At 45.2% G+C, this 25,823-nt stretch overlaps 1 protein-coding gene across 6 annotated transcripts in view; it reads left to right on the top strand.

The window, feature by feature from the left end:
- The window catches only part of nrxn2b (neurexin 2b), a 1,016,923-nt gene that overhangs the window by 802,802 nt on the left and 188,298 nt on the right, over positions 1-25,823 (top strand). For all 6 annotated transcript variants that reach the window (XM_031792165.1, XM_031792164.1, XM_031792163.1 and 3 more), the window contains one exon: positions 8,480-8,661. In XM_031792165.1, coding sequence (XP_031648025.1) covers positions 8,480-8,661 — 182 coding nt within the window. The remainder of the gene's footprint in view (positions 1-8,479; positions 8,662-25,823) is intronic.

The raw sequence follows: 25,823 nt of genomic DNA, 5'->3' as shown, positions 1-25,823 counted from the left end.
GTTATTTCCCCCCAAATAATCTATCATTCGCTGTGAATGTGTGGTGCGCTGTAGCCTGTGAATGTGAGGAATAATTAGGCTGGGAGAGTCCAAGGGCTGAACCTCTGTTTGCCCCGGAATCTTTGATTGGCAGGTTATTAGGAGCCCGGCAAGAATGTTCCTGCAGCTGTGTAGTGGGAGGGTGGGGTTGTGTGGGTGTGTGTGTGGGTGGTTTGATTCGGGAGGGCGCATGTGACTGTCAGTGATTACATCTTTGAATCGGCCCATTATCACTCTCGATGTGGCATTCCAGAGACGCCCCCAGAGCTATCGCACGTGTCATCGGGAAGAAGTGCATTTTTTGGCATAATCGATAAGCAGTCCTCGTAACGTATCCGGGCTCCCTATCAGCGTCCTACCTATCAACCCTCAGAGAGAAGTTCCCCTTATCTGCATGTAAAACTGTTTGTCTCTGACCTCCCTCCTTTCCTTGTCCTCCCGTACATCCCTTTATCCCATTCTCTCCATTTTGTGACACAGTGAAAGAGCAGGGTCTCGAGCAGTTTGCAAAAAAACCAAGCTAGTGAATTCTTGTAGCCCAAAACTTGTTTGTAGAATCAATGGAGCACTCCTGTGCCTCCATACCATTGCGATACAGGTGTTATTTTCTCTCAGTTCCATTGGTCGTCATGGCCAGTGTTGCGTCAAACTGCTCTTTAGAGCAGAATCTAAAGTGCAGTGTGGCCACCATAGGGGTGGACCAGAAAGTTAATTCTGCAATGCAATCAAATTGGGCTTGAGAACTGCACACACACAGACACACACACACTCAAATACACACAGTATTCCACACACACTCTGTCCCACCCCATCAGAGTAAAAGGCCAGGCTTCCTCAGACTATTTTCACGCTAGATAATATGGGCCAATCTCTTACCCGCAGCCGCTACATTTTTTTTATGGGCCTACAGAGAAATAGCTATCTGACACAATCAACCCCGCATCAGTGGCAGTCGCTGGAGTAGATTGTCAAACTGCCAAAGGTGTGTGTGCGTGTATGTGAGTGAGTGTGTGTGAGCACGTACAGTACCAGTCAAAAGTTTTGACACACCTCACTCATTCAAGGGTTTTTCTTTATTCTTACTCTTTTCTACATTGTAGAATAATGGTGAAGACATCAAAACTATGAAATAACACATATGGAATCACGCAGTAACCAAAAAAGTGTTAAACAAATTGAAATATATTTTATACTCTTCAAAGTAGCCACCCTTTGCCTTGATAACAGCTTTGCACACTTTTCTCAACCAGATTCTAGAGGTAGTCACCTGGAATGCATTTCAATTAACAGGTGTGCCTTGTTAAAAGTTAATCTGTGGAATTTCTTTCCTTCTTAATGCGTTTGAGCTAATCAGATGTGTTGTGACAAGGTAGGGGTGGTATACTGAAGATAGCCCTATTTGGTAAAAGACCAAGTCCATCATATTATGGCAAGACATGAAGGTCATTCAATACGGAACATTTCAAGAACTTTGTGCAGTTGCAAAAATCCTCAAGCGCTACGATGAAACTGTCTCTCATGAGGACCGCCACAGGAAAGGAAGAGAGTTACCTCTACTGCAGAGGATAAGTTCATTAGAGTTACCAGCCTCAGAAATTGCAGCACAAATAAATGCTTCACAGAGTTCAAGTAACAGACACATCTCAACATCAACTGTTCAGAGGAGACTGCGTGAATCAGGCCTTCATGGTCGAATTGCTGCAAAGAAACCACTACTAAAGGACACCAATAAGAAGAAGAGACTTGCTTGGGCCAAGAAACACGAGCAATGGACATTAGACCGGTGGAAAATCCCAATTTTAGATTTTTGGTTCCAACCGCCGTGTCTTTGTGAGACACAGAGTAGGGGCTGGATGATCTCTGCATTTGTGGATCCACTGTGAAGCATGGAGGAGGAGGTGGGATGGTGCTTTGCTAGTGACACTGTTGGTGATTTATTTAGAATTGAAGACACACTTAACCAGCATGACTACCACAGCATTCTGCAGTGATACACCATCCCATCTGATTTGCGCTTAGTGGGACTATCATTTGTTTTTCAACAGGACAATGACCCAACACACCTCTAGGCCATGTAAAGGCTATTTTACCAAGAAGGAGAGTGATGGAGTGTTGCATCAGATGACCTGGCCTCCACAATCACCCGACCTCAACCCATTTGAGATGGTTTGGGATGAGTTGGACCACAGAATGAAGGAAAAGCAGCCAATAAGTGCTCAGCATATGTGTGAACTCCTTCAAGACTGTTGAAAAAGTATTCCAGGTGAAGCTGGTTGAGAGAATGCCAAGAGTGTGCAAAGCTGTCATCAAGGCAAAAGGGTGCTACTTTGAAGCACCTCAAATATAAATTAGATTTGGATTTGTTTTAACATTTGTTTAACACTTTTTAGGGGCATGATGACGTGATTCCATATGTGTTATTTCATAGTTGTGATGTCTTCACTATTATTATACAATGTAGTAAATAAAGAAAAACCCTTGAATGAGTAGGTGTGTCCAAACATCTGACTGGTACTGCGTGTGTGCTCGTGTGTTTCTGATGTATCTGTTCACGTTCAGATCAACAGAGTTTGCGTTGGACAATGTCCTTCCTGCAATATATCCAGTCAACCATTGGTTCTGAAGAGAAGTTTCACAATCTTTTGCAATGTTTCTGTCTGCTCTCAAAAGGTATCAGCATAGCAGTGTAACTCCCTTTGTCACACGGACTAACTACACCAACAACTCACTTGGTTCATTTATGAACAGAAACAGCGACAGAGAGGGTTTGAGGACTGAGTCTGAAGAGACACTTTCTTGTTTTTCTGTCTAGCCACTGTTAAATATAGAAACAGTGTTGTTGTTGTTCGTTAACTTGTCCTTCGTCACTGTGAGTCATCAGAAAGGCGGAATCACACAATTACATAGAACATTAAAATGAATGAAGTCTGTTGACATAAGCCACAGTGTTATACATCATGTATATGGGCTGAATGCAGTAGACGTTGGTCTGTCGGGGATGAAAGACATCTAGTGCCGTCTTGCTGTGTGTCTGTGATGACCTGTTTATTTTATACCTGTTGTGGGGAAAAAGTGTCCCAGAATGCTTTGCTTTAAGCCCACATCAATGGCTATTCACAGAGAGTGTCCAATAGAACAAACCTCACCACACACACACACACACACACACACGACACACTCCACCTGCCCTGTATAGGGAAAATTAAAATCAATCTGCTTTTCCATTACACGTTTGATTCGGGGGGGGCGCTCATTGATTATTATTTTTCTTCCAATCCAAATGACCAAACTGGCCCCCGAAAATGGAAATAATAATCAACGGGCATCCTGAGATGTTTGATCTATCCTCATGCCTCTCTGTTCCAGGTAGAAAGCATTGATTGGCAGACATCGATCCCAACTCGAGCTAATTGGACAAACGCATTCAATATTTAGCTCGTTTTTTTTTTCAGTCTGCAAAATAAACATAAGTGCCACGGTGTGTTTCCATCATTATTGTTGTTCCAGTGAAACAGAGAGAACAGATTGCTTGATTAGAGGCAGGCCGGTCAAGGTCAGTGGAAAATCCATAGTCTACCCCGAGTTTTGTTTGCGGAGGGAAGTCTCCCAAGGCCTTATTCATTTAGTTTTAACTCCAGTCTTAAGTATCACATGGGCAGTGTGGAGACTTAGGGAGTTATGCTGATAGCTCAGACTCTCTCGCGGACTGCCTCCATCTCCTTTTATCTCTCTCGGCAGCTAGGTTTCCGTCTAATTGGCGCCAGATTTTCATGCAAATATTTAAAAATATGCATAAAGAAAATATGCGCGTTTTCCCACCAGTGGTGCGTTTCCACCAAACGGACTTGTTGTGGATAACAAAAATCAGTGAGAGATGACGTAGTTGCACACAAAATGTACCTTTTCACTTAAGTTTTCATATACCGAATAAAAGTTGTTTCACCTCTACCGATGGTTTTGTAAAACAAAAACTGTTGTGTTGAATAGCAAATGTGTCTACTCTGGTCTTGGCACCTGAGCATCAGCCAACAGCTCACAGATACAGTGCGGGTAGGGTAGTCTACATGATATGATTATTATGGATAATATTTGTATTTGTCAAACGACAGGCAAGCAACTATCATCATGACTGTCACCAGAAGAAGACCCTCGAAATGTATTGGAAAGGAGCATCGAGATCAACTTGCACTTCCACCACTCTGTGACGTTCGTCGTAACTTATTTCATCTGTAGCCTAATAAACTGAATGGTTTCCCGAGTCATAGTGGGAGGACCACACACCATGTCACCGAGTGACTCCAACTTTATTATGATGGTTGTTATGTCAATATTTGCGCTTAAAGGCGTTCCAACTACCCTCATTTTCACAGAAACAAAAAACATCCCACTATCTCGAACAATCAAAATATCTGTCGCCATTCATAAAATTGTACTGAAACAAACCGTTTCCATCTCACATAAAAACTGTGGATGGAAATACGGTTAGTTTCTCTCTCTGTCTCTCCTTTCCTATCTCTCTCTTATTATTGTTCTCTCTCTCTCCTTTCCTATCTCTCTCTTATTATTGTTCTCTCTCTCTCTCTCCTTTCCTATCTCTCTCTTATTATTGTTCTCTCTGTCTCTCCTTTCCTATCTCTCTCTTATTATTGTTCTCTCTCTCTCCTTTCCTATCTCTCTCTTATTATTGTTCTCTCGCTCTCCTTTCCTATCTCTCTCTTATTATTGTTCTCTCTCTCTCTCCTTTCCTATCTCTCTCTTATTATTGTTCTCTCTCTCTCCTTTCCTATCTCTCTCTTATTATTGTTCTCTCTCTCTCCTTTCCTATCTCTCTCTTATTATTGTTCTCTCTCTCTCTCCTTTCCTATCTCTCTCTTATTATTGTTCTCTCTCTCTCTCTCTCCTTTCCTATCTCTCTCTTATTATTGTTCTCTCTCTCTCTCTCCTTTCCTATCTCTCTCTTATTATTGTTCTCTCTCTCTCTCCTTTCCTATCTCTCTCTTATTATTGTTCTCTCTCTCTCCTTTCCTATCTCTCTCTTATTATTGTTCTCTCTCTCTCTCTCTCCTTTCCTATCTCTCTCTTATTATTGTTCTCTCTCTCTCCTTTCCTATCTCTCTCGTATTATTGTTCTCTCTCTATCTCTCCTTTCCTATCTCTCTCTTATTATTGTTTTCTCTCTCTCTCCCGCTTCCCCTCTCCCACTCCTTTGCGATCATTTCCTCTCGCGTTCCCTCTTCTACCCCTTCCATCTCCCTCCACGTCTACACCTCTTTCTTACCCCATCCCTGGTGTGTAGAAAAGGGAGAGGTGGTTGGTGGTTAGCATGGCTCTGCATGCATTGTCTCTGCACCAATGGTCGAGCAGACCTGGAGCAGGTGTTGGGTGTCTCTGAAACACTAAAACGTGGGCTCAGTCAGGGAGAACCTGCCAGACTACCTCATTAGATGCCTCGTCACCTCTTTGTCTCTTCGCTTAGTGGGCTGCTGCAGGGTCGCCGTAACAGCAGGTGGCCACCACTTCTGCAGACAGCCGGCCTGCCACCACACAGGACAAGGACTAAAGAAAATAAACTGAAAAAAACTCATACACTTAGAGGGGGGAGTGGAAATAAAGTTTCTTTGAAGATTACTTGGCAAAAGGTACTTTGCAGCTTTTGAGTTTGTGCTATTACGGTGGTAGGAGGTGTTGAATTGAAGAGGTGTTAATCTCTTTGCTCTGGGCATGACATCTGGAATTAAATTGCTAATAGAGTATGCAGTGTTGGTTTACTGCGATATGAGTAAACTGAGATGCATATATTCTAAATATAAGCTCAGCAAAAAAAGAAACGTCCTCTCACTGTCAACTGCGTTTATTTTCAGCCAACTTAACATGTGTAAATATTTGTATGAATATAACAAGATTCAACAACTGAGACATAAACTGAACAAGTTCCACAGACACGTGACTAACAGAAATTGAATAATGTCTCCCTGAAAAAAGGGGGAAGTAACAGTCAGTATCTGGTGTGGCCACCAGCTGCATTAAGTACTGCAGTGCATCTCCTCCTCATGGACTGCACCAGATTTGCCAGTTCTTGCTGTGAGATGTTACCCCACTCTTCCACCAAGGTACCTGCAAGTTCCCGGACATTTCTGGGCGGAATGGCCCTAGCCTTAACCTTCCGATCCAACAGGTCCCAGGCGTGATCATTGGGATTGAGATCCGGGCTCTTCCCTGGCCATGGCAGAACACTGACATTCCTGTCTTGCAGGAAATCACTCACAGAACGAGCAGAATGGCTGGTGGCATTGTCATGCTGGAGGGTCATGTCAGGGTGAGCCTGCAGGAAGGGTACCACATGAGGGAGAAGGATGTCTTCCCTGCACAGCGTTGAGATGACAACAAGGTCAGTCCGATGACACTGCCCCAGACCATGATGGGCCCTCCACCCTCAAATCAATCCCGCTCCAGAGTACAGGCCTTGGTGTAACGCACATTGACCTCGGCGATAAACGTGAATCCGACCATCACCCCTGGTGATACAAAACCGCGACTCATCAGTGAAGAGCACCTTTTGTCAGTCCTGTCTGGTCCAGCGACGGTGGGTTTGTGCACATAGGCGACGTTGTTGCTGGTGATGTCTGGTGAGGACCTGCCTTACAACAGGCCTACAAGCCCTCATTCCAGCCTCTCTCAGCCTATTGCGGACAATCTGAGCACTGATGGAGGGATTGTGTGTTCCTGGTGTAACTCGGGCAGTTGTTGCCATCCTGTACCTGTCCCGCAGGTGTGATGTTCGGATGTACCGATCCTGTGCAGGTGTTGTTACATGTGGTCTGCCATTGTGAGGACGATCAGCTGTCCGTCTTGTCTCCCTGTAGCGCTGTCTTAGGCGTCTCACAGTATGGACATTGCAATTTATTTCCCTGGCCACATCTGCAGTCCTCATGCCTCCTTGCAGCATGCCTAAGGCACATTCACGCAGATGAGCAGGGACCCTGGGCATCTTTCTTTTGGTGTTTTTTAGAGTCAGTAGAAAGGCCTCTTTAGTGTCCTAAGTTTTCATAACTGTGACCTTAATTATCTACCGTCTGTAAGCTGTTAGTGTCTTAACGACCGTTCCACAGGTGCATGTTCATTAATTGTTTATGGTTCATTGAACAAGCATGGGAAACAGTGTTTAAACCCTTTACAATGAAGATCTGTGAAGTTATTTAGATTTTTACAAATGGTCTTTGAAAGACAGGGTCCTGAAAGGGACGTTTCTTTTTTGCTGAGTTTATATGAGGTGGGAATTTTCTGTCTTCAGTTATCATCATCATCATCATCATCCTCCTCCTCACCATCTTCCTTTCTATTGATTTATTGACAATGCTCTGCATTCTACCCTGACAAATTGAGAAAGAGAGGTATTGATTGTAAAACTTTGCTCTGGGAATGACGTCTGGAATTGTCTATGGATTGCATAGTGTTGATTTAATGTTAGGGTTAATGACTCTTTGTCATCTTCATCCTCATCATCATCCTCATCATTTACATTTATCCCACAATGCTCTGCATTCTTCCCTGCCAGATAGAGGAGGGGAGAAATTGAAACCCTTTGTTGTGCATCTTCTTCCTCTAAGCCGTTTTTTTCATGCTGTGGGCTAGTTATAGTATTTCAGTCACGCATCTTGTTTATTTAGAAAAGAAAATTAGATTGGAAGGCTGGGACCCAGAGAGCCGAGGCATCACGTGCTTCATGCTGAAGCAAATAGAGGGGGGGGGGGGACTCACACCTGAGTGGGGGATCTGCTGATACTGTTACAGCCTCTATTCCTCAATCTCTCTGCAACATGGCTGCCTTCCTACCGACAGCCATTTTAGAACAGTTTCCTTCCATGTATCTCCTCTCATCTTGAACTGCCCTAATGCCTTTGAGCAGGAACACTAGAACAGAACAGAGTGTTGTAGTGGTGGAACAGATGAACACTCTGCCTCGAACTGTTCTCGCACTGCCTTCATCACTTCCAACCATCGCGTCTCACACCTCGTCGCCACCCCCTTTCCTAATTTCTTTCCCTCCCTCCCTCCTCTTCCTCGCCCATCCCTCCTCTTCCTCCTCCCTCTCTCCGCCTGCCCTTCTGTCTCCACTGCCACGCAGAGATAATTAGTCAGCGCCAGAAGAATACAACCAGGAGAAAGGGGAATTGGACTTGCCACGTTACTCTGTAGAAACGGAATGATTTTGATATGAGAGAATAGGCTCTGTCCCAGAAAGCACTGCTTTGTGTGTGCCAGATTAGGGAAGACATACCTGCTATGGCTCAACAGCAGACAACGACAAGCACCTACCTTAAACCAAAGCTTTGTTTTCGATAGTTTGTTCTTTGGCTTTGACCTTCCACTGCATCACATGATATTGCTCTATGGAATAGTATCCATCATATATGACACATTGACCCTCTTCTGTCCACAGCTGGGACAACCTACATCTTCGGGAGAGGAGGAGCCCTCATCACATACACCTGGCCCCCCAACGACCGGCCGAGCACACGGGCAGACCGGCTGGCGGTGGGATTCAGCACGCAGCTGAAGGAGGCCGTGCTGGTCAGGGTGGAAAGCGCAGAGGGACTGGGAGACTACCTGGAGCTGCACATAGTAAGTGACTACCTGCGGAACTGCAAGGGGTGATATAAGGGGGCATGGGTGGGGAGTTTGGAGGCGGGAAGTCATTGGTGGAGGAGTACATTGGTTTGCCTACTGGTGGGGTGAGTGGGTTGGAGGGACATACAGTTTAAGGGGACAGTAAATTGGAGGGACACTTATTTGGAGGGACAGCATGTGTCAAGAGATGGCTGGGGTTGAAGGGGTACACGGGGACTGGGGACAGTAGGGATGTGGTTGAGACGCATTGAGGAGTGGTAGGTTGAGCTCATATGGTCCAAAGTTGGAGATGTACAGGTGAAAGTTACTACTCAAAGAACGATCATTGAGCAGGTCTTTACATCTCATTCACTCTTACCAAACTAGTAATTACTCCATCCCTGCCACTATGACTCTCATATAGTCTAGGTAAAAGGCATTTTAAAGAGAACCCTGCCTAAGGATAACTTTATAAGGCAATTAAAGGACATCGGGCATTTTAAAAAGGCATTAATGCTGCCTGTAAATGGCTCGTTGACCCATGTGATCCCTGCCTACCGACGAGATTCAAAGCCCATATTATTATTTTAATGGATGCCTTTCTGTTAATTATCTGCTCCCTGCCGAACCCACTGACTCTGTTCCTCTCAGCATGTCACCGGTGTCAAACACACACACACACACACACACACACACACACACACACACACACACACACACACACACACACACACACACACACACACACACACACACACACACACACTTCGCCTGCAGCTATAAAGAGAGGCTTGTGCCAGCTGCTCTGCTAGCCAGTGCCTGTGCTTTTACGGTCTCTGTCTCCATACTGCCTCTCTCACTCAGGGCTCACACTGACTAACTACAGCCTTCAAGGCAGAGTGGTAACAGTGTTGTTTTGCCCTCTCCTCTCCTCTTTTCATCTCCATCCTCATTCTCCCTAGTTCAGCTTTTCTTAAAACCTATAAAAACACAACCTAGGCCTTAGGTTTTCTGAAAGAAGGCTGTATAAGACAATGAATTGACAAGGAAAGTATGAAGGGGACAGCTCTGCTCTAGTATGAAGATGAAATTGACAGTCATTAAAATAGAAACAAACACACTCAACATGTCCATAAATCATTTATTAGCGACTCGGATTATCGAGGCGGAGAGTGTTAGAAAGATTTTTCAAATACTGAGAGGACCTAGTATAATTTGAATGCATGTTAAAAAAACAACAACAACAAACAGCTGGGCTATAAAGGAAGATTATACCATGCCAGGTTGAAGTGGAATGGCACCTTGTCCATTTGACACAAACATTAGCACATTATAGGCCTCAGAGTCTGTACAACCTTGTTGACTGCTGCTGAATAATTAATGAATAGTCAGAAACATCCAACTTTTTTTGATAGAAGTCCATTTTGTTTTACTTGCAGGCACTGAAAATGGGCATTGTTGAAAAGATAGTCCACACATCAAGCCTTTTACTGTAGGGCCGTGGCCTATAGCACGCCCTGCACCCTTGCGCATAATTAGTTGGGAGGAGGAGGAGATGTTGAATAGAGAGACAAAGTTGGCAAAACAATTGCTAATAATCATTAGTAAACACTCCTGCTATTAGGTCAAGTTTATCTACATGAAAATACAAAATAAATACAAACCCTAAATTGAATGCTGTCCTTTTCATGACGCTACATGGTTATGGGTCTCTCCAGAGATGTTTGATTGGGTTCAAGTCCGGGCTCTGGCTGGGCCACTCAAAGACATTCTGAGACTTGACCCGAGGCCATTCCTGCGTTGTCTTGGCTTGGGGCTTAGGATCATTGTCCTGTTGGAAGGGGAACCTTCTCCCCAGTCTGAGGTCCTGAGTGCTCCAGAGGAGGTTTTTATCAAGGATCTCGCTGTACTTTGTTCTGTTCATCTTTGCCTCGATCCTGACTAGTTTCCCAGTCCCTGCCGCTGAAAAACATCCCCACAGCATGATGTTGTCACCACCATGCTTCACTGCAGGGATGGTGCCAGGTTTCCTCCAGGCGTGACGCTTGGCATTGATCTTGGTTTCATCAGACCAGAGAATCTTGTTTCTCATGGTCTGATTGTCTTTAGGTGCCTTTTGGAAAACTCGGGCTTTCATGTGCCTTTTACCGAGGAGTGGCTTCCGTCTGGCCACTCTCCCATAAAGGCCTGATTGGTGGAGTGCTGCAGAGATGGTTGTCCTTCTAGAAGGTTCTCCCATCTCAACAGAGGGACTCTAGAGCTCTGTCAGAGTGAGCATCGGGATCTTTGTTACCTCCCTGACCAAGGCCCTTCTTCCCCGATTGCTCAGTTTGGCCTTTCCCCAGATCTGTGCCTTGACACAATCCGCAGAGCTCTACGGACAATTCCTTCGACCTCATGGCATTGTTTTTGCTCTGACATGCACTGTCAACTGTGGGACCTTATATAGACAGGTGTGTGTGTGCCTTTCCAAATCATGTCCAATCAATTGAATTTACCACACGTGGACTCCAATCAAGTTGTAGAAACATCTCAAGGATGATCAATGGAAACAGGATGCAGTTGAGATCAATTTCGAGCCTCATAGCGAAGGGTCTGAATACTTGTGTAATTAAGTTTATAAAAACATTTTTTAAATACGTTTGCAAAAATGTCTAAACTGGTTGTCGCTTTATCGTTATGGGGTATTGTGTGTAGATTGCTGAGAATTTTTGATTGAATCCATTTTAGAATAAGGCTGAGAGTCAAGGGGTCTGAATACTTTCAGAAAGCACTGTATAAACAATAGCCTAAATGTGGGCACATTTTACTGTGGGGGCAATAATTCCCCCACTGCCCATTCCCCCACGTATTTCCATGACAATTCCATTGTATTGGTCGAGTCCGATTGACCTCTTTACCGCATCTATGATTTGAATTAACGTTCTACATTACCATGGCAATCCACCATCGGTTGATAGAACATTCCAAATTACCATGGAAATGATTGCATCACAATACCAGGCAGCCATTGCGAGTGTACTGTACAGTACCCATGAGTTTACTAGTCAAATTGTCGGGGTTAGAACTTCCAAGCCTGCTCTATTCATTCTATTTCTATGTGGGACACACACACACAATGGGAAGAGAACTGGCTCAGTGGTTGTACTTCATACAACAGGCCAAGGTCAAAACGAATGTCCTCACTGGTATGTAATTAATAATCATACTAATGCTAGCATATCTCAGCAGTTATTGACAGAAATCACATTGATAGTATTGCAATGGTAAACCATCTCAATCGTCATTCAGTCAATGCGTACAGTATTCACCACACATCTCAGAGATGTTCCAATTGATCAGTCCACAAGCAAGACTTCACAACTGAATGGTCACTTCACATACATTTGTATAGTCGCCTCCCTGTGTTATCACACTTTAACGGTTGGTTTGGATTTCCCATTGTTAAAGTCCATCCTGCCCATGATATACTAGACAACATACACATGGCCACAACTATTACTATTACTACTACTAATAATAATAATACGTTTACAGATCCACTGTCTCATCTGCCCAGCCATGCAATGTATAAACTTGATCTCCACTGTAAAAAAGCATCTAGACAATATCGCCGACATTTGCAACATTGCTTCAATGTTGAAATTCGGGAGTTGGGACAAGACAGACAGGCAGCTTTTCTCAGCCAGTTGAAATCGTGAATCCGCATTTTTATGTGTTTATACAAAAACAGATAAAACAAGAGAAAAAAATGCCCCACGTTGGCTGTCTTTCCAGCTTCAGTCTGAAGTGATTGTGTTAGTTGTGTACTTGGCTAGCTAGCACAGGGGAAGAGCCTCCATAGCAACCTGCAAAGTTCTGTAACTATTCAAGGGGTTGGGTTAAATGCGGAAGACACAGTTCAGTTGAATGCGTTCAGTTGTACATCTGACTAGGTATCTCCCTTTCCCTAACCAGCACTTGGGTCGTTTTTGCTTTACATGCCATTCAATACGAAGAGAAGGCTTAAAATTCCACTTGACAACCAGTGTTCGTGAATATAGCATCACGTTTTGATGAAAAATTTATGATTTGGAAAGAATTTGGCTTTTTAATGCTGGTAACCCATTGTATATAAGCATTTGTTATGGACTCGAGCTTCACTTCGTGGCTATGGTCACTGACCATGTCACTGCCATGATAAAAAAATGTCATAACACATGGCCTATCATGTAGTATTGCTTAAATATCGCCCAGCCTTCCATACCACACTATATCACATGGGCTTCCATGACAGTTCATTGCCTTGTATCATCACAGTGTGCTCCTCCCAGTATATTAGGCGCGTCCCGAATGGCACCCTATTCCCGATATAGTGCGCTGCTTTTGAATAGAGCCCTATGGGGTTATATAGGCAATAGGGTTCCATTTGAGACGCTGGCAGTATACCAGTGTGTTAGTGAATCATTGGTGTGTAGGTTTCATTATAGGGCTGATGAGCGCTGGTATGACCCTGCCCTCCACTTTCTGGACGTCTGAGCAGCTCCCTGCTTTATTGAATTGAATACCTCCTTCCCTCCCTCCATCTCATTTCTCATTCATCCTCTCATTGTTGATTCCATCTCTTTCTCTTTCGCTCGTGCTCTCGTTCTCATTCAGTCTCACGCATTTTTGTCCTCCTTCTCTCCCCCCTCCCTCTGTCCCCCATCACGTCAGACCATCATCCTCTCTCCCAGCTCTGCTCTTGCACCAGTCCCACTGCAATTACATTTGATTTGCTCTGCGCTCCTCCTGAGTCATTCACCCAAATGACTCCCCTCCCTCCCCCCATGCAACAGTGTCTGGGCCTCTTTAATTACTATTAGCTCCCTGGTAGAGGACAAGCAAGAGTCAAATTAAGACTAGGACTTAGGGGGCGTTTCCTATGTGATATGCATCTCGCTCACAGCACCCCACCCCGCGTACACACACACACACACACACACACACACACACACACACACACACTAATCCAGAGAGGGAGAGACACACACATACATGCACGTGCACACACACACCCAAAGCACAGGCACGCACTGTCTGTCAATGTCGCACAAACACATGCAGACACCCCCCCCTCTCTTTCGCGTTCTCCCTCTCTCACACACACACACACATGCATGGACACACATACTGTATACACACAAACACACACCAGGGCCGGACATACAAGGCTGCCCGCTGGCCCACAGATCTTTTGGAAATCTCCGGGCCAGTCAATCATCTTCATCTTGGGCCAGTGAACGGAAATTATGCTATTTTCAATGTAGTCTATATAATTGCTGGGGGGGGAAAACATTATGTCGATTATTTATCACGTGCGCACAGCACACAAAGCCTAGTTTCTAATGTGTCGGACAGCAAGAGCGCACAGCTCTCAACTGGTTGTCATGTGGAGCAGCTCACAGCAGGATTAACGACAGCGGTAGGGTAGGTAGGAAAGATGTTTACACTTATGATACCTACCAGGAAATGCTACGTTAACAATGGGTTTGCAAACCAGGTATTTCAAAGGTTTAGTCCGAAGTCTTGGAAGTCTCCGAACATTTCTAAAGGCCCCCCCCCCCCAAACTTCCCAACTAATTGTTGCCTAAGTAGGCCTACCTGGCACAATGATATCATGATGATTTGTATGAACCACGGGGCATTGTTTTGTGAAATCTGACGCCACATGTAGCCTACCCTGGACATTGTACAGTACAAAAACACAGCTAGCAAAACAATTGAATTAAAGGGCAACTACACCCTCCAATTTTTAGATATTTTTTACTATTTTCTCCAGACCTCAAATGTGGTCTCCTAATGTGGTTTAAGCATTGCTGTGGACTTAGAGAATCCCCCTCAACAACAACAAAAAACGTATGATTTTGAGAGTGATCCTAAAGGAAATTAACAGAAAGAAAAATGAATTTAAGAAAAGATAAAAAGTGCCCTACAACTGTAGACTGCTGACAGTTCAAAATGAAAGACACAATTTAAATTATGTGCTAATCATCCGCTTCCCTGGGCCAGTATTGTTTTCATTCGGGACGGTAGCTTTAAGTTGCCACTGGCCCTGTGTGCCACTGGCAAATTTATCTGAATGTCAATGCCCTGCACACACTGTCTGTCACTGTCACAGGGGCCAAATCTTCAGTGTCTGTGTCTCACATCTCACTGACATTTCCCATGAGCCTCGAGGGGATGATAGAAAGAGACTGGGTGAACGTATGGTACTGTAGCTGATAAGAATGCCCAACCTCCTCCCCGTCCTGTTGCCTCGGGGCCTGGGACCTGTCTCTGAAAGGCCCAATGCATTACTCATCCACAAACAGTAACCTCTGGGGAAACTCGATAGAGCTTTGTATGGGAAATTTCTGTAGAATACAGAGTACCGACTATGCTCTGAGCTCTCTCTTTTAAGGCAGCATGGAGATAAGTTTTTTTCTCCTCCCACTGCCTGTGTCCCAAAAAGCACCCTATTTTCTACATAGGGCACTACTTTTGACCAGTAGTCCAGTATGGCTCTGGTCAAAAGTAGTGCACTAAATAGGGAACAGGGTGCCATTGGGGATGCATCACCGTGTGTCTTTATATGGCTCATTATTCATCAACGCAACAGCATCCATTTTGGGGTGATGAATCACTGATGCTGCTGATAGCACACTTGTCAGTCATGTTTAAGGAGCAATTTCCTTGTTAACTTACATTACCATCATGGTAAATAGCCAATTTAGCTGAATAATAGGTGATTTGTAGACCATTCGCCATAGTTCCAAGTTTAGCTGACAAGCCAGACTGTATCCAAACTTCTAACGGAAAAAAGGAGGGAGTGAAAGTTGGTGTGTATCTATGGTCCTAACAAATGACAGTGAGTTGTCACGGTAACGGACCCATCGGAAAAAGGCCCTCATCTGCAGTTACCGAGCCGACCAGAAGTCTGTTGTTCAACAAGGTTTCCTGGGTCATCGCTTTAAATAAGCCAAGCGCTGATTTCATGTTTACAGGTCTATTCCTCAGAAGACCCAGCCAATGTCTAGTGTGACGGGCAACAGGTCCTCATAAATGATGGAGAAGTGTGTTTCAGGGTCATGGTGAAATAGATAGCAATGGTCCCTCGCGGTATCTCTCTCTCTCTTTTGAAGCATTCCTTTGGCCGTAATGTTCCTTTTACGGCTCCCTCTTACAGGGAAATTATTTGTGAGTCGAAAAATTTTCTTTGGATGTCTCGGTGATAGCTGGGAAGAGATGACTAGCTAACGGGAGCGTTCGGGAGTGTTCCTCGGAGTTTCTTCTCCCGTTCGGGAACGCTGGAGATGTTGCTGTCAGATAAAGGTAGATGGCGGTGCAGATAAAACTGTCAAGGAGAAGCAGCTCCTTTTATCCTCTCTTCATCCCTGTCAGCCCCCTTCGCTGTGAAGATCGGCGCGCACACACACACACACACACTCTTACACGCATAGTCACATACACATACACCCACACACACTGATTCTCTATGGCACAAACACACATCCTCTCCCCTTATATTTCTCCCTCTCACCTTGTTTACATTTTGCTACCCCACACCTGTTTCCCTCTTAAACGAGTGTCACTTTTAAAAATCGCTCCCCTTCATCATGCCTAGGGAGTCATCGCAAGCCAAACATGCGTGTGTGTGTGCGTGCGCGTGCATGCTTGATAAATGCTCTGCCGGCAGAGTGGGGCCAGCGGTCACCGGTGGTAACGAGATAGGGCCCTGGTGTGTTTGGCAGGGGCCTCTCCTTGGCATGTGAGGGGCCGGACAGCTATCGATTAATCCTGCCTTTGTGGCCCACTAATAAAGCCTCGCCTGACAGCCTCCACCTGGCTCTCCGTGCTCTCCTTCGTCTTCCTGCCTCTGCAGGGGGTTGGGGACTTTCTCCCCTCCACGAGGAGCTGCTTGGAGGTCAATGCCCCACACATGTCTGGGGTGCTTTGGGGAATACCAGAGATGCATAAATATGGCAGCCCCCAGACACTTATCACAAATGCCCCGTTTGCTAGGTTCTCCATGTTGTACATGTTCCCTGTATTGTCATTAGCACAGTACACATGATCTCAATTTTAGCTCCAAGATGGCGGTAATTTGATCAACCGAAAAATCCATGTCAAACGCTGTAGTTTCAAAACTCAGTGCTTAGTGCGAAAACAACGACGTCATATCTGAATTCCAACATCTTTATGCACCTTCGCCATTACCATCCATTACTTTCAGGCACACCAGAGGATGTGGTCCAAGCCCTGGGAGACATTTTGGCACCACACCTGCAGGATATACTACAGTCTTTGCAGTTTCTGTGTGGAATCAGAGACTGAACCAAAATGGCCGGATGAAGTCGAAGCAAAGAATGGACAGATAGATCTTTTAACCATTTCGAGTTTGGACATATTCAGACAATTACAGGCAACCACCCAGGTAGGCTAGGCACATAGTCACACAGTTAGCTAACACGGTGGATAAGTCGAGAGCACAGAACCGATCCCTTGTTGTGTTTGAGGTGGCAGTGGTGGGTTCGCGGTGGTGATGAGGCTGTGAATGCCCAGTGAGTTCTGGGTGAAAGTAAATGGATTGCCTCCCCAGGATCGATAAGCTATTAAAGGAGCAGGGAGACAGGACTGTCCTGCTGTATCCTGATTGGTCTAATCACCTGGGGGTGGGGGGCGCCCATACACCTCCTACAGATACCCCTCTATCTACCACAAATGGGTTCAAGAAGTATTTGTTTTATTACACGTACGCCGAGAGGTTTGATTGAGCCTGCCGAGATGGCCGCCTAGATGGCTCAAGATGGGCGCGGTTTGCACTTTTGGGACGACTCCATTGATTCCTTTGCATCTCTTTCTACTCATCCACATCGCACTTCTGATCGCACTTCTGATCACACCAATACAGCTTCATCACAATGGCATACAGCCAGTATAAATTCCAGTCCGGGTGCTGAGATTTATATTTAGTTTAGCGTGAGTCATTGTGTAAACAGTCATCTGAAACGTGTTATATTGAATTTAGCCGTAGCATCGCAGCAGCAGCAGCAGCTCTTGCTCACAACGTGATGTGCTTTTCATCTGGCAGAAAAATTGAATTGGGAGTTAATCCAATACAACTGCGACTCTCTCAACGCAGGATTCGTGTTTCTTGTTTCTCTTCCCGTTGACACACAAATCTTAACGTTTCTGTGGATCGGCGTGGAAGTGGTTTTTTGCCCAAAAAGTCTGTTGGCGAGCCCCTAAGTCCCTGTGCAGAGAAATGGATAGAGGGGGAAAAAAGGGAGAGGGAGAGAATGGGTAGATTATGAATGACCAGCCTCTCTCCTCTTCTGTCCTGTCCTTTTCTGCGATGCCCTGAAAAGAGAGCTGCTGTACATTTCCGCTTTTGGGTCGCTCCTCAAATGTCACCACTGCAGCTCCATCCATGTAATCCCCCTGTAGCAGTACTTTAGCTGGGCCTGTACGTTCCTCCCTGCTTCTCTCTTTGTCCATCCACTTTGGCAGCAATGTACGTTCTGTGACTAAAACAAAACGCAAACGCTTCTGTATTGACTTTGAACCAAACGGTTCCTCAACTCCCCTCTAAACCTTCTCCCACGGATGGGTGACCCTCCGTGACTTTCTGTTTTTCTGACGGAGGTTGTGGACTCCCGGTGGGTAGCAGTGGATTTGTTTTCCGTCTCTGGAGGCAGTCAACCACACAGAGAGTGTATCTCAGAAAAAATTGAAAGGGAGGAACTGGGAAAGGAAGAGAGAGAGACGGAGTGGGGGGGGGGCAGGAGAGGTAGGGAAGAAAGAAATGGAGAGAGATCGGGTAGGGAAAGACAGGGGAAAGAGAGAGGAGACTTTCGGGCAAAGATAGAGAGGATCCAAATGTAGCGAGATTTGGAGAGGAAAGAGGGCAAATGGAGAGAGAGATGTTTATCTCCGCTCAGCCATGCAGAGTTCACACGCACTCGTGTGCGGGTCCACACACTCAACGTAACCAAAGCCCCAAAGCCAGTCTGCCGAGAGCACCCTAAACAACTGCCGCCCTCGCTGTTGTTGACAAACCCGAACAAAGCCCTGCGTAATTCAACATCAGCGGGGCATTGTTTTATTGTTGTTTTTTTTTTTTCAAAATGCACGTTGTTAAGAATAGACGCGTCTCTGTCAACAGACGTTTTCACGGGATAGCACATTAGACTCTTGAAAGGGAAGTGGAGATAAAGGTGGAAAATGTTTAGTTTTATTCAAACTCCTCGTGGGGCATAAGCTTGAGCAGGATGGGAATGGCTGCCATGTTGTATATTTAGATCTTCTTCCAGCCCTGGCGAAGTGATAACTAGACAGCCAACTGCCGCTCCCTCTGCCAACTCTCTACTCAGCAAGAGAACAGAACTGGAGCCTTTCTATTGGCCGGTTAGTCCTCTGCCCCTCCCTCTACTAGTGGAGTTGAGCTTTAGTCGGACGCTGGTCAGAGTGGGTTGGTCACATGAGGTGTGTGTGTGTGTGTGTGTGTGTGTGTGTGTGTGTGTGTGTGTGTGTGTGTGTGTGTGTGTGTGTGTGTGTGTGTGTGTGTGTGTGTGTGTGTGTGTGTGTGTGCGTGTGTGAGTGAGAGAGAATGTGAGACCGATCGTTGAAGACGGCATGCCCAGAACTCGTGCATAGCTTTCCTCCCGGGCATTCCCTTTCATTTGAGCCCTCGTTTAACAGGCAATTAATTTGTGTTGTTTGGAAAAAGAGGAGTAGGAGGAAGATGGAGTTTGATACACTACATGACCATGGTATGTGGACACGTGCTCATCGAACATCTCATTACAAAATCATGGGCATTAATATGGAGCTGCTATAACAACCTCCACTCTCCTGGATGTTGGAACCCTGCGGTGGGGACGTCCATTCAGCCACAAGAGCATTAGTGGGGTTGGGCTCTGATGTTGGGCGATTAGGCCTGGCTTGCAGTCGGCGTTCCAATTCATCCCAATGGTGTTCGATGGAGTTGAGGTCAGGGCTCTGTGCAGGCCAGTCAAGTTATTCCACACCGATCTCGACAAACAATTTCTGTATAGACCTCGCTTTATGGGATGGGGGCATTGTCATGCTGAGACAGGAAAGGGCCTTCCCCAAACTGTTGCCACAGGGTTGGGAGCACAGAATAGTCTAGAATGTCATTGTATTCTGTCGTGTTAAGATTTCCCTTCCCTGCATTGGGGCAGATAGCGTTCTCCTGGCATCCACCAAACCCAGATCTGTTCGTCAGACTGGACTTTGCGGTTGTCACTATGCATTGGAGCAGATAGCGTTCTCCTGGCATCCACCAAACCCAGATCTGTTCGTCAGACTGCCAGATGGTGAAGCGTGATTCATCACTCCACTGCTCCAGGGTCCAATGGCGGCGACCTTTACACCACTCTAGCTGACGCTTGGCATTGCGTATGGTGATCTTAGGCTTGTGTGTGAATGCACGGCTATGGAAACTCATTTCTTGAAGTTCCCAACAAACAATTATTGTGCTGACGTTGCTTCATGAGGCAGTTTGGAACTTGGTAGTGAGTATTGCAACCGAGGACAGTCGATTTTTGTGCGCTGCGCGCTTCAGCACTCGGCGGTCCCGTTCTGTGAGTTTCCACTTCCCAATAACAGCTCTTACAGTTGACCGGGTCTTGTAACTTTAATGTGTTACAGAGTTAATGTTTAAGTTAATTCATTGAGCTGTATCTAAAAGACATTTCTTTACAGTTATTTACATATGTAATTGTATTGGTTGGTATTGAATTACGCTTTTGACTGCAAGTTCCAGAATGCCTTGCGACAGGAATGAGAGAGAGAACGCTCCAGTTATGTTCAGGTGCAAAGTGATTAAGCTGACCTTTCCGCTAGCATCTTACCTGCATTGCTCTGTAGAATCTAAAGTTGTTAAATGTAACGTGAACAAGTATTATTACTAAAATAATCTTTCGTATCAAACCCGACGCCCCGAGTCATTACTTTGAAGACAGTTATTCTAAAACCGGGGCAGCTCTAGCAGGAACTAACTTGTTGGAAAGGTGGCATCCTATGACGGTTCCACGTTGAAAGTCACTGAGCTCTTCAGTAAGGTCATTCTACTGACAATATTTGTCTACGGCGATTGCATGGCTGTGTGCTCAATTTTATACAGCTGTCAAAAACGGGTGTGGCTGAAGTAGACGAATCCACAGGGGTGTGGACTTTTGTACATATAGGGTATCTTCCCTGCCTCTGCATGCTGTAATCAGAGATGTGTTTATAAAAATTCTCTCTCTCTATATTCATCTCTCTCTCTCCCTCTCTCCCTTTCTCTTTCTTTCTCTCTCTCTATGTATTCTCTCTCTCCCTCCCTTCTCTCACGTATCGAAGAGAGCTTTCACCCTAATCCCGGAGGTTTGACTGATATGAGTGATTGAGGTTATAGCTCAGTGAACAGAGAGAGAGGGGGGGGGGGCGTTTTCCCCTCCTCTCTTCCCCCCGTCATGGGATTCCTTTGTTGGCAATATCAGAGGTAGGAAGCTCAGGCCCTGTAAGATTGGCCCTAAAGGAGTGTGCGTGCGCGTGTGGGTGCGTGCGTGCGTCAACCCCTGAAGGAGCCTTCTACCACCACGTTGTGCTCTGAATCGTTCATGTGCTATCACCGGCCCCTCTGATAAGGTGCAAATATTATTCTGTAACAGCGGTTATTGCTATGCCAAATCCGCTGTTAGGACCACTTTAGATTGGATTTGGAGGCTGAGCTGGGCTGTAGTGCAGCGGCGGGGAGAAAGGGAGAGGGCCGCGAAGGGATGCTGAGAGTGGGTTATGTTTTGCTGCAGGTATATGCAGCAGGCAGACAGATTGCTTGGCTCCCATACAGAATGGGTTCAGTCATGTGCAACGGGCAGCACATGCTCATATGTACACACTCTCTGGGATCTCCTCCTCACTTCCCCTCTCTCCATCTGTATCTATTTATCTCTTCGCTCTCGCATTCTCTCTCAATCCCTCTCAAACACACACCTTTGGTGGACTCGGTTACCTTCATAAAGGTACAAGAGGAGGAAGAGAGAGAAAGGAAGATACATGTAAAGAAGAGGGGGGGGGGGAGAGTGCTGGAGTAATGATGAGCAGGAGAGAAAGATGGCAAGAGGTGAGGAGAAAAGGAGTGAGAGAGGTAGATGAAGAGAGGGGAGGCGAGGAGAGATGGGCTGGGTGGATATGTTTATGCGGCAGAGGCAGAGGTCCTGTGGGAGCTCCCGGCCCTGGAAGAGCGCCACACACACACACACACACTACCTGACTGCGGCAAAAAGACACAGAGCAGCAGGCAAACACTATGCCTCTCTGAATCACCCCTCACCCCATACCACCCACTTGTCTTGACTTGGTTCCATCCAATCCTTTACGGTGATATTCATCCCTCACAGCCTCAGTCAGTTAGAGTTGTAACTGTGGCTTATTCCACCGTCCACCTATGAGGCGGCAAGACAGAAAAAAATCCATCACCACAAATCATCTCATGTTTCCTACTTCCCCCAACATCAGCATTCAATTTGATGAGCGAGTTGGTGAAAATACATCAATCCGCTCTCATTAACCACGTTTCCATCCACAGATTTTATGCGAGCACAGTCATACCGTATAAAATAGAATCATGGCAGCTGTGAAAACAGGAAACAGGAAGTTTCGGTACAATTTTACAAATGCCAACAGATCATTTTGTTCTTTCGACATGTTGGGATCTTGTTGTGTCAGTAAAATGTATTCAAATAACATTTTGTATTATGCAAACAACAGGTGCTTACTTACAGGCAGAATACAATATAACATCAATAATGATAATAATAATAATAGTCATAGAAAAATAATAACACTAGGAATAAATACACAATGATTAACGATAACTTGGCTATAGACACGGGGAATCAGAACCGAGTCGATGTGTAGGGGTACGAGGGACAGTTGAAGTTGGAAGTTCACATACACTTAGGTTGGAGTCATTAAAACTCGTTTTTCAACCACTCCACAAATTTCTTGTTAACAAACTATAGTTTTGGCAAGGTGGTTAAGACATCTACTTTGTGCATGACACAAGTAATTTTTCCAACAATTGTTTACAGACAGATTATTTCACTTATAATTCACTGTATCACAATTCCAGTGGGTCAGAAGTTTACATACACTAAGGTAACTGTGGCTTTAAACATGGCTCTAGATGCTTCTGAAAGGCTAATTGACATAATTTGAGTCAATTGGAGGTGTACCTGTGGATGTATTTCAAGGCCTACCTTTAAACTCAGTGCTTCTTTGCTTTTAACATCATGGTAAAATAAAAAGAAATCAGCCAAGACCTCAGAAGAAAAATTGTAGACCTCCACAAGCCTGGTTCATCCTTGGGAGCAATTTCCAAACGCCTGAAGGTACCATGTTCATCTGTACAAACAATAGTACGCAAGTATAAACACCATGGGACCACGCAGCCGTCATCACTCAGGAAGGAGAACCGTTCTGTCTCCTAGAGATGAACGTATTTTTGTTGCGAAAAGTGCAAATCAATCACAGAACAACAGCAAAAAGACCATGTGAAGATGCTGGAGGAAATACCTAAAAAATATATCTATATCCACAGTAAAACGAGTCTTATATCGACGTCATCTGAAAGGCCGCTCAGCTAGGAAAAAGCTACTGCTCCAAAACCGCCATAAAAAAGCCAGACTACGGTTTGCAACTGCACATGGGAACAAAGATCGTACTTTTTGGAGAAATGTCCTCTGTTCTGATTAAACAAAAAATAGAACTGTTTGGCCATAATGACCATCGTTATGTTTGGAGGAAAAAGGGGAGGCTTGCAAGCTGAAGAACACCATCCCAACTGTGAAGCACTGGGGTGGCAGCATCATGTTGTGGGGGTCCTTTGCTGCAGGAGGAACTGGTGCACTTCACAAAATAGATGGCATCATGAGGAGGAAAATGATGTGGATATATTGAAGCAACATCTCAAGACATCAGTCAGGAAGTTAAAGCTTGGTTGCAAATGGGTCTTCCAAATGGACAATGACCCCAAGCATACTTCCAAAGTTGTGGCAAAATGGCTTAAGGACAACAAAGTCAAGGTGTTAGAGTGGCCATCACAAAGCCCTGACCTCAATGTGTGGGCAGAACTGAAAAAGCGTGTGCGAACAAGGAGGCCTACAAACCTGACTCAGTTACACCAGCTCTGTCAGGAGGAATGGGCCAAAATTCACCAAACTTATTGTGGGAAGCTTGTGGAAGGCTGCCCAAAACGTTTGATCCAAGTGAAACAATTTAAAGGCAATGCTACCAAATACTAATTGAGTGTATGTAAACTTCTGGCCCACTGGGAATTCTCTCTACTATTATTCTGATATTTCACATTCTTAAAATAAAGTGGTGATCCTAACTGACCTAAGACAGAGAATCTTTACTAGGATTAAATGTCAGGAATTGTGAAAAACTGAGTTGAAATGTGTTTGGCTACAGTTAAAATGATATAATAACCATCATATCGAAGTCAACTTTAAGTCATGCGGTGATATGGTGTGTGGTCCTCCCACTACAACTCGGGGAAACCATCCACGTTATTAGGCTACAGATGAAATAAGTTACGATGAACTTCACAGAGTGGTGGAAGTGCACAGTGATTTTGATGCTCCTTTCCAATAAATATCGAGGGTCTTATTCTGGTGACATGATTGATGCTTGACTGCCGTTTAACAAGTAAAATATTCTCACTCTTATCCATAATACTCTCTTCATGTAGATTAGCCTACACGCACAGCCGACCCTCACTTTATCTGTGAGGTGTTGGCTAGAGAGCACGTCTCAAGACCAGAGTAGACACATTTGCTTTTTAACGCAATGCGATGGAAACACATTGAACTTCAGATTTTAGTTCGGTACATGAAATCAACAGCGAAGAAAGTACATTTTGTGTGTGCTACGTCATCACGTACTGATGTTTATCCCCAACAAGTCAGTTGGGTGGAAACACATCACCTGTGGGAAAATGCGCGGATTTTAGATTTTAGTATGTCGCTAATTGGATGGAAACCTTGCTAGTCACTTTGATTCATTACGGCTGTATCTGCTACTCAGTCAGCTCCCCCTCACTGTCATTCCACATTGGGCTGGACCCAGGGAATACACACACACACACACACACACACACACACACACACACACACACACACACACACACACACACACACACACACACACACACACACAGCCAAGCACTACCACCACCACTGGCACACATGACTAGCACAAAACAAAAGCTTTCGTTTTCCCACTCAAATGGTTGGGCTTTTCTCCCGTCAGCTTTAAAACTAAAAGTTTCTCCTCTTGCCACTCATTTCCAATGAGGACTTGTGAATGTTAAGGAACCAACCAGCTCTAACATTAAAATCCCAGTTGGGGTTTCTGCGGTGGAATTCACGGAGACGCAGAGTCAACAAGCGGCTCGTCAGAACTCATTGACGCTTTGATTTGCATCTAAGGGAATATGCTGGTGTGTGTGCCTACTTCCCCCGAATTTAGGGGAATGCAAACACACACACACACACACACACACACACACACACACACACACACACACACACACACACACACACACACACACACACTGCATAACAAGGCTCTGGAGGCGGTAGAGCTCTTTCCATTCGGATGAACTGCTAGAAAGTTCTATGTGATTTAGCGATTCATGTCACCGTCACCCCATCATGGCTACATGTGCAGGGAGGAGATCGGAAGCAGAGAGCTTCGGGTTCATCATTCATTGAACACTGCCTGAGGGAGGAAGGGAAGCCATAATCGTAGTGTCTGTCTCCCATTCTGTTGTCTCTCTTTCCCACTCAGTCAGAACAACCAACTTGAATGATTCATTCCACACCATTGGCAATCTGTGTTTTTGAAGAGATGTTCTGTACTTCAACTTCTTTCTTTTGTACTCGGTAATTGTTAGCGTACACGCTTAAAGTGTCTATGGGCGAACAGTGTGAAAGTGGACTGACAATTAAAAGAGACTATGTAGACAACAGGACGTCTGCCAGACGCAATATATGAGGGGACTGAGAGAGGGGTGGAGCAAATGAAAGATAATCCTCTCCTCTGCAAGTCCAATTTCCAGGAAGTGAGCCCACCTCATCAGGCAACCTGCAGCGCCAAAATGGTGT

This window comes from Oncorhynchus kisutch, linkage group LG16 (assembly GCF_002021735.2).
Source record: "Oncorhynchus kisutch isolate 150728-3 linkage group LG16, Okis_V2, whole genome shotgun sequence".
NCBI lineage: Eukaryota > Metazoa > Chordata > Actinopteri > Salmoniformes > Salmonidae > Oncorhynchus > Oncorhynchus kisutch.
The sequence above is the reverse complement of the archived record's forward strand: the minus strand, read 5'-3'. Positions and strand labels throughout refer to the sequence as shown.